This window comes from Nilaparvata lugens, chromosome 13 (genome assembly GCF_014356525.2).
Source record: "Nilaparvata lugens isolate BPH chromosome 13, ASM1435652v1, whole genome shotgun sequence".
Taxonomy (NCBI): Eukaryota; Metazoa; Arthropoda; class Insecta; order Hemiptera; family Delphacidae; genus Nilaparvata; species Nilaparvata lugens.
Genome location: NC_052516.1, coordinates 10,582,331 through 10,596,328, shown reverse-complemented (window position 1 = coordinate 10,596,328; position 13,998 = coordinate 10,582,331). Strand labels below are relative to the sequence as shown.

Sequence of the window (13,998 nt, the reverse complement as noted above, 5' to 3'; positions counted from 1 at the left end):
ACTCTCTCTCTCTCTCTCTCTCTCTCTCTCTCAACTTTCTATTCCACCCTCTGACGTCATTCATTCATTAACAAATTCTATTGTTAATATTTTGTCTCGGTCTCACTAACCTCCTCTCCAACCATTTCTGCTATATCTCACTCACACTTTCTCTCACTCACTTCCTCTCAATTTTCTCTTCAACCCTCTGACGTCATCCATTCATTCAGTACAATATTCACCAACTAATAATTCTATTCTAAATGTTTTCTTTGTCTCATCTATTTTACTGTTTCTTCTCACTCTCTCTCGCTCTCACGCTCTCTCTCTTTATCTATCTATCTCTTTCTTACTCTCTCTCCCACTCTTTTTTCTCTTCAACCCTCTGACGTCATCCATTCATCAGTACACTATCACTAACTAATTCTATTCTTAATTTTGTTTTGGTCTCAACATCCCATCTATTTTACTGTTTTTCTCTCTCTGTCTCTCACTCCCTGTCTCTCTCACTCTCTCTCACTCCCTGTCTCTCTCTATCTCTCTCTCACACTCTCTTTCTCTGTCTCTATGTGTGTGTCACTCTCTCTCTCTCTCTCTTTATCCCACTCACTCTGTTAATCACTCAAACCTCACTCAATCACTCTCTACCTTCCACGCTATCTCTCTCTTTCGCACCCCATCACCATGTTAACTTTCTATCTCTCTCTCACTCCCTCGCACCCTGTGACGTCACGCCGAGTCCAGTTTCCATCGGACTGTTGGGTTTGAGTAGGCTGGAAGTGAGAGATGTGACTTCAGTTCAGTCAAGAGTCAATCACCACCTCCATTGGACCTTGTATCTATCTACAATATTCTTTCCTCACAATAGATAACAGACTCAGTTTATCACTTGTTGCCACCTGGTTCACTCTACCAAACATTTTACACAGTTTATCAACTAAATTAACCTTGAATCGTTCACTTTAAACCTTATTTTAGTGCTAAATAACTTGGTGTAGTGTTAGATTAGCGTTATTTTCGTGCTGAGAAATATTGAGCCACTAATTCTCAAAGGTATTTCACTCGACCTGTACCAAACTTCACATTTTACACAGTTTTTTCTATTAAATCAACCTTAATTTTGTCATTTCAAACCTTATTTTAGTGCTAAATAACTTGGTGTGGTGTTAGATTAGCGTTATTTTCGTGCTGAGAAATATTGCGCCACTAATTCTCAAAGGTATTTCACTCTACCGGTACCTTATTTTACATTTTACACAGTTTATCAACTAAATTAACCTTAAATCGTTCACTTTAGACCTTATTTTAGTGCTAAATAACTTGGTGTAGTGTTAGATTAGCGTTATTTTCGTGCTGAGAAATATTTCGCCACTAATTCTCGAAGGTATTCTACTCTACCCGTACCATACTCTACATTTTACACAGTTTTTTCTATCAAATCAACCTTAATTTGGTCATTTTAAACCTTATTTTAGTGCTAAATAACTTTGTGTAGTGTTAGATTATCGTTATTTTCGTGCTGAGAAATATTGCGCCACTAGTTCTCGAAGGTATTTCACTCTACCGGTACCTTATTTCACATTTTACACAGTTTATCAACTAAATTAACCTTGAATCGTTCACTTTAAACCTTATTTTAGTGCTAAATAACTTGGTGTAGAGTTAGATTAGCGTTATTTTCGTGCTGAGAAATATTGCGCCACTAGTTCTCAAAGGTATTCTACTCTACCCGTACCATACTTCACATTTTACACAGTTTTTCTATTAAATAAACCTAAATTAGTTCATTTTAAACTCTATTCCAGTTTTAAATAGTGTTTTAGATTAGCGTTATTTTCGTGCTGAGAAATATTGAGCCACTAGTTCTCGAAGGTATTCTAATCTACTTGTACCATACTCCACATTTTACACAGTTTTTCTATTAAATAAACCTAAATTAGTTCATTTTCAACTGTATTCCAGTTTTAAATAGTGTTTTGGATTAGTGTTATTTTCGTGCTGAGAAATATTGAGCCACTAGTTCTCAAAGGTATTCTAATCTACCTACTTGTACCATACTCCACATTTTACACAGTTTTCTATTAAATAAACCTGAATTAGTTCATTTTCAACTCTATTCCAGTTTTAAAAAATGTATTAGATTAGCAAATTTTGAGCTAAGACATTGAGAATTACCGTACTATAGTTGTATAGTTCTCAAGGTATTTCACTCTACCGGTACTATATACTTCACATTTTACACAGTTTCTCTATTAATCAACTTCAATTCGGTCATTTTTCAACTCTTTTTCAGTTTTAAATAGTGTTTTAGATTAGCGGATGTTTTTGCTAAAATATTGATCAACTATAGTTATATTCTGACAGGTATTTCACTCTAGCGGTAGGCTACTTCACATTTTACACAGTTTTCCATTAAATCAACCTTAATTTGGTCATTTTCAACTCTTTTTCGGTGAGAAATAGTAAGTTAGATGATTGCCAAATGTTTGCGCTAAAATATATTTAACTCATTAGTTAATTCTCAAAAATATTTATTCACCCAGGAAGTGAAATGTGTAGCAATTTTCTTGATGAGGTGTAAAATTTGGGTTGAAAAGTTGATTTATTGTAAAATTATTATATTATTTCCTCCAGTAATTACATGTATTCTAGGTAGGCTACATTGAGTACATCTTTGAATATTTTCTCTATCACTGCTTGTATTTTTCCAATTTTGAAATGACACTAAACTATGATTAATTTAAAGTCAATTCTGAACAATTCTTTTCAATTTCATTTGAATAATTTATTATTAAATGTACATAATATAATAATAAATTTAAAAGACAGGTGGAATAATATAATAGGGAAAGAGAACACTAATAAAGTATAAGTATAAAAAGATTTAGTTTATCAGAGATTGACAATGGTGTAGGGTAATAACCGAAACCGGTCTTTCTAAGTATCAATAAACCTGTGGTTTTTTGACAATTATTTCTTAAGCTGAGTTTACACCAAAGTTGTTGACAAAATGTTAATAACTTAATCCTTGTAGATTCTATTAGATTGGACATAACTTATACACATGATGAACATATGTGTTTGTCAAGTTCCGTTCAACCTAATAGAATTAGAAGATTGAGTTGATAACATTTTGTTAATAACTTTGGTGTAACCCCAGCTTTAGTCTTTTTTAATTAAGATAAAGTATAATATTTTTTATTTATTTATTCAATCACAAATCATAATTATAATATATAATATGATTGGGAGAAGAAAACAGTCATAGCCCATAATTATTATTTCCCAAATTTTAATACTAGTAGCATAGAGAAACGATAGCATAAGTAGATATCCCATGATATAGGGCGTTTATGTCGCAACTTTTACTGTTATCCCAAGCCGATAGTTCACGTAGTTCTTTCCCATGCAGCTGTGTAACGCTGGTAGTCTGTCAAATTGTGCCGTTCATACACTATCACCCCAACAAAACAGTAAAAATTGACAATAATTGACAGTAATCGGCTTGAGATAACAGTAAAGGTTGCGACATAAATTCCCTATACCATGGGATATCTACTTACGCTATTGTTTCTCTATGCTAGTAGTGACCCGCTGGGTTGAAGAACTCGCTCATGAACTATTGTATTTCATGAACTGATTAAAAAACAGTAAACCCTGAAACTTCTATAAAAGCTATTTGAAAAATGAATGAGAGATATAAAAAACAAAACAAATGGCTCTTCTAGAATAGTTCTATTTGACGTCACATTTCAAATAGGCCTAATATAATCCGTCAATAGAAAGCCATATTGAATGCTCAATGTATTACGATAATTACCGTGAATATTCTATTGCAGGTTTGCGAGTTAGGCTACTAAATTTATCAGTGAACAATTATTATAACAATGAATGACACTTTTCTATTGTGGTTCACCCAGTCTGTTATCTGCCATCTGCTGCTGTGCGTTTCAAAATTGTTTCTGTGACAATTAACTGTAAACTTGTGAATTTCCGTGCAGTGTAAATTGGTCAATTTTCTCAAATTGCAACTAGTTTTCGAAGTAGAATTAATTTGGAATCGTTTTCAAATATCATCAGCCAACATGCGTCTGCTCTCACGTCTGCTCAGTCGGTAAGTTTATCAGTTTTAATTTGTGTTTTGCACGTAAAATTTGTGTTTTTGAAGCCAAATTGTTTATTTTCAGTGGTTGGTTTGTGGATTTTTGTCCAAAAAATTATGTTTTTAATACTTCTATCAACAAGTACATGAAAGTTTACCAATCGTGCATTCTATTTTATTTTCAATTGAAGATCATCCTAATTTGAATAGCCTATTTATAGAATAATATGATTATTCTATGAGTAGCCTAAAATTATATTGTGAGAACACTCTTTATAGAAAGAAAAATTGTAGTCTCACCATATCAAAGATTTGATCCTATAATCTCCAGGTAGGTAATAAGATTAATTTCATAGAATAATATAATATAATATTCTATGAGTAGCCTATAGAATTATATTGTAAGAACACCTTTAATTAAAGAGAGAAAGAGTGTAGTCTCACTATATCAAAGATTTGATCCAAAGCTCCAGGTAGGCCTAGGTAATAGAATTAATTGAATGCTTGAGACACAACTCCATACACATTTTATTACAATTATTATTAAAAACAATATAAAAACATGAAGTTAAGTGAACTTAATCTTTTATTTAAAACATTGAAATCCTATTATATTAAGCGAGCAGTTTCTATATATTTTTTTCATATTTGGTTATTTATATTTATTTTGTTATATATTTGTTTATTTATGTTTATTTATGGTTAATTATGTCCAACGTATCTCGAAAACGGCTGTAACGATTTTCACAAAATTTGGAACATAGTAGGTTTATGATATAAAAATTCGATTGCACTACGTCTCATCCCTGGGAAAACTCGCTGAGCGACATTAAAAGGATAATTCATCCTTGGAAAAACTCGCTGAACGACATTAAAAGGATAATTCATCCTTGGAAAAACAGCTGAGACTTTCGTCGTCTGTGGATAGTAAAAAAGTGAGTGAGACGCACTCGGTCTGTGGAAAATCAAAAATATCTCATCCCCGAAATTCGTAAGCTGACGTATAGCCAGCTGTAAAATATAAACACGATCATTTTAAAAAATTGAGTTCTGTTTATGAATAAATAAAAATAACGAGCGAAGCTCGGTGCAAATCAAATCAAATATTTTTTATTGCCATTAACAAATACATGTATCGACAACGTCAATGTAACATAGAGCTAAGCTAAAACATTACACATTAAAATTTGTGCACATGACAATATAAAACAATAAATTAGAAAAGCAGTACAGGCATTCTTACTCAAACCTAAAAGTTCACATTTGTATTTTCAAAGAACTCCTCAATACTATAGAAAGGATTTTCAACCAGCCAAACATCCAATTTTCTTAAAAATACTTTTTGATTATAAGAGTATTTACAAATGCTGTCAAAAAGCTTATTATAAACTTTTTTGCTAATTACTATGTGACTCTTGAGTGACTTTTCCAATCTACAGTACTGAAAACTCATTTTTGCTTTATTTTTGCTTTATCGGTGCCCCGATATTGTTAATAATTTTAATAAAGTAGCCCATACAATTTAAGTGGTTTCACATTTTATTATTCATTACTATTTCATCACACTAAGCTAGTTTAAAAAATGCCTCAAATTATCAGATATTCAATGTGATTCAGATAGAATCATAACGTTTATGAAAAATCGACAAATTAAATGAGATGATCATTAAATAATCAAAATGCAAATACGTTATACTTTATAGATTCCTATGAATAATCACTAATCTAGATTAAAAATTATTATTTTCGATTCCAAGTTTGATCCATAGTAGAGGTGTCTATAGATATAATCAAAATTCAAATACGGTATACTTTATAGATTCCTATGAATAATCACTAATCTAAATTAAGAAATCTGGTGTGGCGCACTCACACAACTTTCCTTGCCGTTATGAAAATTGATCACCTGACGCTAGTGTTCCCGCGCATCTCAAGTCTACTACTCAAAGATTTGATCCAGCTGGTGACAGGGCAATAACGCTGGAGACACACATGAGGTCTGCTATCTCTTCATAGTGAATGATTTAATAGAATCAACAATAATTTGCAATTGAATAATCACATTTTATCGAATTTAAAGCTTATTTTCAATTTTAGGTGAAAATGTTACTGAACATTAATAATTGTAGAGATTTTCATTCTCAATCTACTCCACTTGATTTTTTTTGTTTCAATTGTATCTGAAGCCTGATAATTAGGAATCTATCTGCATTGATGGGGCGGAGCTCCTGGAATTTTTACAGATATGAGACTAAAGGCAGTTGATATAGCTTATCGATGACTATTTTAGGTATGAATTTGATCAAAATCGTTGGAGCCGTTTCCGAGAAAATCACGAAAAACCATGTTATTGACAACATTTTCGCCATTTAAGCCGCCATCTTGAATTGCATTTGATCGAAATTGTTCGTGTCGGATCCTTATAGTGAAAGGACCTTAAGTTCCAAATTTCAAGTCATTCCGTTAATTGGGAGATGAGATATCTTGTACACAGACGCACATACACTCATACACACACACATACAGACCAATACCCAAAAACCAGTTTTTCGGACTCGGGGGACCTTGAAACGTATAGAAATTTAGAAATTGGGGTACCTTAATTTTTTTCGGAAAGCAATACTTTCCTTACCTATGGTAATAGGGCAAGGAAAGTAAAATTATTATTTTCGATTCCAAGTTTGATCCATAGTAGAGGTGTCTATAGATATAATCCAAATTCAAATACGGTATACTTTATAGATTTCTATGAATAATCAATCACTAATCAGAATTTAAAATTATTTTTTTCGATTCCTAGTTCGATCTATACGTTAGTAGAGGTGTAATCTTCTAGCGAAGATTAGATATCACATTACTATTTTCTCTATGCTTCTAGCTTCTAGCGTCTACTATTTTCGGTTTTCATTCAAACAAAACACTTCTTATCTCTAAGTAAACCAGACAGAGCACTGATAAGGCCTTAAGTCAACAGTCAACATAGTTACATTCATGTAAACCATTATGTAACTCAAGTCTTCTCAATGAGATTTATTCGTCATTTAATTCCCATAAAACTAGATTTCCTTATTATTTATAAGTCTATTTTTAATAGACATCTTGAAAACATGATTGAACTATTGCAAATAAGATTTATTCGTCATTTAATTTGACTGGATTTCCTTATTTCAAATCAAATCAAATTGCAAAAATTTGATTACCTAAAAGAAAAAATTTTTTTTTATTATTATTATAATTTCTATATTACCTATTTCTATTATTGGGCTTGTTGTTTTTATTCAAGAATTGATTTTATGTGTTTATTTATACATATTTTTGGTTTTTGGTTTACTATCTTTTGGTTTGTATTTTAGAATATTATCACGGCAAATGTACCAATGATTTAAAGAATATTTTCGAACTCGTGGCTGGAGCTCAAGGCTTCTTTTTCCAGCCACACCAATGTATATTAGTTGATAAGTGTTATTTTGTAAATTTCTAGTGAATTGGTAGATAAATAAATAAAAAAATTCATTTATTGTCAAAAAGAAAACAAACAATAATTTACTCATACACATACATACACGAGCAAAAATAAAAATAAAATGTTACATACAAATAAAATAAATTACACATACATGCATATACATGAGAGCAAAAAAACAATTATAAAATTTCTAGGCATCACCAGCTAAAAGAAAAATCTTTGCCCGCTGGTATTTATAAGTCTATTTTTAATAGATGTCTCAAAAACATGCTTGAACTATTACAAATAAGATTTATTCATCATTTAATTTGACTAGATTCCCTTATTTATAAGTCTATTTTTAATAGATGTCTCAAAAACATGCTTGAACTATTGCAAATAAGATTTATTCATCATTTAATTTGACTAGATTCCCTTATTTATAAGTCTATTTTTAATAGATGTCTCAAAAACATGCTTGAACTATTACAAATAAGATTTATTCATCATTTAATTTGACTAGATTCCCTTATTTATGAGTCTATTTTTAATAGATGTCTCAAAAACATGCTTGAACTATTGCAAATAAGATTTATTCATCATTTAATTTGACTAGATTTCCTTATTTATAAGTCTATTTTCAATAGATGTCTCAAAAACATGTTTGAACTTTTGCAAATAAAATTTATTCATCATTAAATTTGACTAGATTTCCTTGTTATTTTATAAGTCTATTTTTAATAGATATCTTGAAAACATGATTGAACTATTGCAAATAAGATTTATTCATCATTTAATTTGACTAGATTTCCTTGTTATTTTATAAGTCTATTTTTAATAAATGAAATGAAAAAGTTCTTTATTAGGCGGAGTTAGGACTTTTAGTCCTCTCTACCACTCAACCTAACTAATAGATATCTTGAAAACATGATTGAACTATTGCAAATAAGATTTATTCATCATTTAATTTGACTAGATTTCCCTCTTTATAAATCTATTTTTAATAGATGTCTCAAAACCATGAATGAATAAATAAACTCATTTTTATCTACAGTTGAGTAGTTGAGAGGTGATGATGCGTCATTCGTGAATTTCCTATCCCGTACGTGTATAAGCCAGTTCTTTCCTTTATTACGGTACTAGCCGTCAGGCTCGCTTCGCTCGCCATATCCGTCTGGCCAGGGCCCCCCGTCCGCCTGGACCCCCGACTGAATCGTCCCAGAATGAGATCAGCAGGCTCGCTTCGCTCGCCTGCATTTTTCATTTGAGCATTTTTATCATGATTATGTTAGAACAATCCAGTCGGGGGTCCAGACTAAACGTCTGGCTAAACGGATATGGCGAGCGAAGCGAGCCTGACGGCTAGTAATATAATATTCCTAGGATTGAAGTAGCAGTGCCCAATCAATTTTTCTGCGATAAATGCATTTATTTAAATCTTCAACTTGGTGCCAACCTAACAAAGTCAACTCAACTTAATGCCAACATGACAAAATTATTAATTTAGTTGCCAGTTAACAACTGTTTCGAAGAGGTACTCTATCTAGATTATAGTTCTATAGTACCGTAACATATGATATGGAAATTTCAATAATAATTAAGAGATTGGGAGAAGAAGAATATACATGCTAAAAGACGAACTTTAAACCCTTAAAAACAACCCTTAGAGTTAAAATATTGCCAAAAGATTTCTTAGTGCGCCTCTAAAGGGCCAACTGAACATACCTACCAAATTTGAACGTTTTTGGTCCGGTAGATTTTTAGTTATGCGAGTGAGTGAGTCAGTCAGTGAGTGCCATTTCGCTTTTATATATATATATATATATATATATATATATATATATAGATATTATGGATTATTTTAAAAAAACTCATGTTTGAGCTATTGCAAAGTAGGCTAATTTAAATCTTCTTTATTGATTTTCAAACAACATTGTAGAACAACTTTCCTTCAGTGGAATTCATTAAATTATTATATCACTAACATAGGTAACCCGTGCTCCGCAAGGGTGTTTAATTGAAATCTTTGACAAACTGAGAACTTGACCTACTGAAATATGGAAGAATTAAAAATAGGGATCTAACCATCCACGGTAAATATTAAGAATCTATAAATGCAACATTTCAAGTTAATGAGTTGTGTAGTTCGAACGTGATGATGCGTTATTCGTGAATTTCCCTATCCCGTACGTGTATAAGCCAGTTCTTACCTTTATTATATTAAAGATTATTTTTAAACTTTTGGGAGGGCTTCTGTACTGTGGGCTAGGGTTGGTGATATTGTAGTAGATACAGTATCTATATTGTAAACGACGTTTGGAAATTGTTCATCAATATTGAAATTTATACTATTCATAATACCTGTAGTCTGTAGTCGTTTTTTGTTCTGTAATAAATACATAAATAAATAAATAAATACGAATTCATTATCATACTTTGGACTATATACGGCGAGGTGGAACTACCTTTGGGTCTCCCCACCATTGAAAGCCTTACGCTAATAATATATTATCATACTGAATTTCAGGCTTATATTTATAGATAGAAATAGATGAGAAATTGAATTTATTCGAATGCTTATCGATTAAATTCAGATAATAAATAATTGAGAATGTATTATTTGTAGAGATTGATTATTACAGATTTCTACATTTGATTGGCCTCTCTATTGGTTTTGTAAAGAGATAAATATGAAAGTATCTATTATAAAACGAAAATCCAAAGTTTTCATGCAATGCAATTATTATTATTATTATTATTATTATTAGCCGTCAAGCTCCCAGATGGAAGACGCTGAGCAAAATTTGGTTCATTTTTTGTTTTTCTTGTTCTTTTTATCAATCCACCAGTTTTTCATTTTCAGTGAGAACTCCGCTTTCCTTGCTTCACTCCATTTTGTTCCCACTCTTGGCACAGTCATCTCTGGTTTAACTTCCCATTTTTCAACCTTTTCTCTGAAACTGTTCCTGTTGTATATTTCATCATTGTTAATGTTAGCAAGTATTAAGTCCTTCTTGACGTTTTTCATCCATGCACCTCCATTACTAAGGGTTGCTACATATGTTACTATTCTTTTTGTAAGTCTGTGATCTGGAAGCCTCATTATGTGACCATAAAATTAAGGCGCCTTTTCCTGATGTCTGCTTCTATGTTAGAGTATTCTTCAACTTTGGCTGTTTTCTGTAGTCTATAACCATCTTCGGTCTTTCTTGGTCCAAGTATTTTTCTAATTATCTTCCTTTCTTCTTTTTTCAAATTTTCAGTATCTGTTTTTCTGCTAAGTGTTAGGGTCTCGCTGGCATACAACATTGTTGGCTTGATTACTGCGTTATAATGTTTGATTTTGGTATTGATAGACATACATCTCTTATTATAAATATATTGCACTAGCCCTAGGCCTTTACGAGCTTTCTGTATCCTTTCATTTTGTGCATGTTTTTCTGATATAATTTCCCCAAGATATTTAAAGTATGGTACCTTCTTAATTGTTCCATATTTTGTTTGTAATTTAGTAACTTCTATATTTGATGTTGTGAAAACAGTTTTTTCAAATGATATTTGTAAGCCTACTTGTTCAGCACATTCTTTTAAAATTTCTATTTGTTTTATTGCACTTTCCAATGAATCTGACATTATAGCAAGGTCGTCTGCAAAAGCTAAGTATGGAATTTGAAGATTATTTTTCTTGGTTCCCAGCAATTATTATTATAAAGAAACAGTATCATGATGGAAAAAAGAGAAAAGAACTTCAAAAGCTTAACAGCTGTGGTTGAAGTTTACAGCATAACTTTGAATTCCCGTTTAATAATAATTACCTATATAATAATAATTATCTAATAATAGACCTAACAATAATTTATCTCTCTACTAAACCAATAGAGTCCAATCAATGTAGATAATAAATCTCCACAAAATCAAGCAATACTTTCTCAATTTATTATCAGCATTTCAAATACATTCTCCTGTATTCTTTCCAATTGCAAACATTTATTCTTTGAATAGACTTTATGAATTCCAATTTATCAGCTCTGGGGGTTTCCCAATTCAGACAATGAATAATGAATTTATTGCCAAATACAAGAAATATTTTTACAAATAAAATTAATCATTAAATTACAATAGTTTTTTGCGTGACTGGAAAAAGAAGCCTTGAGCTCCACCCACGAGTTCTACAAATAAGAAATACATTTTTTAATCTAATAACAGCAGTAAAAATGATACAATTCTGTTGATGGATGGTAATCTATGGATGTCGAATTTTATCAATAGTCAAGTACTTGATAAACAAAATATAAATGCACAGAAAAATATTATGAAAATTGTCGAGTTTATTTTAAACAAATATCAATAGGCCTACTCTCTCAATTCATTATCTGCATTTCAAATACATTCTCCTGTATTCCTTCTGATTGCATTCTATTCGTTGAATAGACTTGATGAATTCCAATTATCTAGCTTTGAATCTTCCAATTACTGAGTATTTCCAAAGCAAGAGAGAACATTGAATAGTTCTAGCTCTGTTTATTCCAATCCAGACTGTATTTCCAGAGCTGTAGAGGACTTTGAATAGTTCTGTGATTGGACAAATCAGTCGGCAACTCCAATTACTAGCATTGGATACCATAGAGTAGCCAACTACTTTTCACTTTAAACAGTCAGCTCTGGTTGAATGAAAAGCATTGATTCCATTTATGAGGAATGCTGAAGAAATGCTGAGTCTCACTATACAGAGAATTGGTGTCATCAAGTTTCATTGTAAGATACATGAATATATCTATATATATAAAAGCGAAATGGCACTCACTCACTGACTGACTGACTGACTCACTCACTCACTCACTCACTCACTCACTCACTCACTCAAGATTTCAATTAGACACCCTTGCGGAGCACGGGTTACCAGTTACCTGTTAGTGATATAATAATTTAATGAATTCCACTGAAGGAAAGTTGTTTTTCAATGTTGTTTGAAAATCAATAAAGAAGATTTAAATTACTTTGCAATAGCTCAAACATGATCTTATTTGTTTAAAAATAATCTATAAATCTTCTTCTATCTTCTATTATATATAAAAGCGAAATGGCACTCACTCACTGACTGACTGACTGACAGACTGACTGACTCACTCACTCACTCGCATAACTAAAAATCTACCGGACCAAAAACGTTCAAATTTGGAAGGTATGTTCAGTTGGCCCTTTAGAAGCGCACTAAGAAATCTTTTGGCAATATTTTAACTCTAAGGGTTGTTTTTAAGGGTTTAAAGTTCGTCTTTTAGCATGTATATTCTTCTTCTCCCAATCTCTCAATTATAATTGAAATTTCCATATCATATGTTACTATAGAACTATAATCTTGATAGAGTACCTCTTCGAAACAGTTGTTAACTGGCAACTAAATTAATAATTTTGTCAGGTTGGCATTAAGTTGAGTTGACTTTCTTAGGTTGGCACCAAGTTGAAGATTTAAATGCATTTATCGCGGAAAAATTGATTGGGCATTGCTACTTCAATCCTGGGAATATTATATTACTAGAAGTCAGGCTCGCTTCGCTCGCCATATCCGTTCAGCCAGCCGTTCAGTTTGGACCCCCGACTGGATTGTCCTAACATATGATAAAAATGCAGGCGAGCGAAGCGAGCCTGCTGATCTCATTCTTGGACGATCCAGTCGGGGGTCCAGGGGGCGGAGCTCCCTGGCTAGACGGATATGGCGAGCGAAGCGAGCCTGACGGCTAGTAGGCTATATATATAGAAAGAGATGTACATAGATGTGCATTTAATAGACAAATATATAGTGAGGGTCTCTTCGAAGTGTCAGTGTTGATTGAATGCGGATGCTTGCTGCTATTAGATGAGGAATGGTGACAGTTTAAAGGGAATCTTTCTATCAGAACTACAGATATAGAGATGTATTGATTGAGTACTTTATTTATATAGATTACAATATATACTGTCTTATACATTTAATATCGGGGCACCGAGCTTCGCTCGTTATTTATTGACTTTTGATAGACCAAACACAATTCTTTAAAATGATTGAGGAAGTACTAACAGCACAGCTAAAAACTGTCTATTCCCGAATTTTTATTTATACACTATAAATAGTCCAGAAAGTAGGTTAATTATGTTTCATACACTTGAATTCAGGTTCAATTTTCTGTTCAAACATTTGAAAACAAAAAATATATCATTTAGATTATATACAAACCAAATTAAATAACAAAATAACACTCACTAATCACTTGAAATTGTCAAATAATGATCAACTTTGAAAATTATGATATTCTCTAGTTTAGTAGGATTATCATGTCAAGTCAACAAATCAGATTATGTTGATCGAATCGATTAAATTGTCTAGCTAGATAAAATTTCTCGCTGATTGATTATGATTACACAGCTGGAAGTAATTCTGTCTCTCTCCCTCACAGGCACACGCATCTTCTGTTATCGAGAGACGACGAAATTATCA

The 13,998-nt window shown here is 32.0% G+C and overlaps 1 protein-coding gene across 3 annotated transcripts in view; it reads left to right on the top strand.

Moving 5' to 3' along the window:
• The first annotated feature begins 782 nt into the window (after positions 1 to 782).
• LOC111058636 (phosphoenolpyruvate carboxykinase, cytosolic [GTP]) overlaps positions 783 to 13,998 on the top strand; it is a 52,054-nt gene continuing 38,838 nt past the window's right edge. The window contains exons 1-2 of one of the 3 annotated variants that reach the window (XM_039439810.1): positions 783 to 1,032; positions 3,819 to 4,093. In XM_039439810.1, coding sequence (XP_039295744.1) covers positions 4,065 to 4,093 — 29 coding nt within the window. In that variant the 5' untranslated portion in view covers positions 783 to 1,032; positions 3,819 to 4,064. Of the gene's footprint in view, positions 1,033 to 1,570; positions 1,695 to 3,818; positions 4,094 to 13,998 lie in introns of those variants that run through there. The other 2 variants (XM_039439812.1, XM_039439811.1) reach the window with 2 other exon arrangements.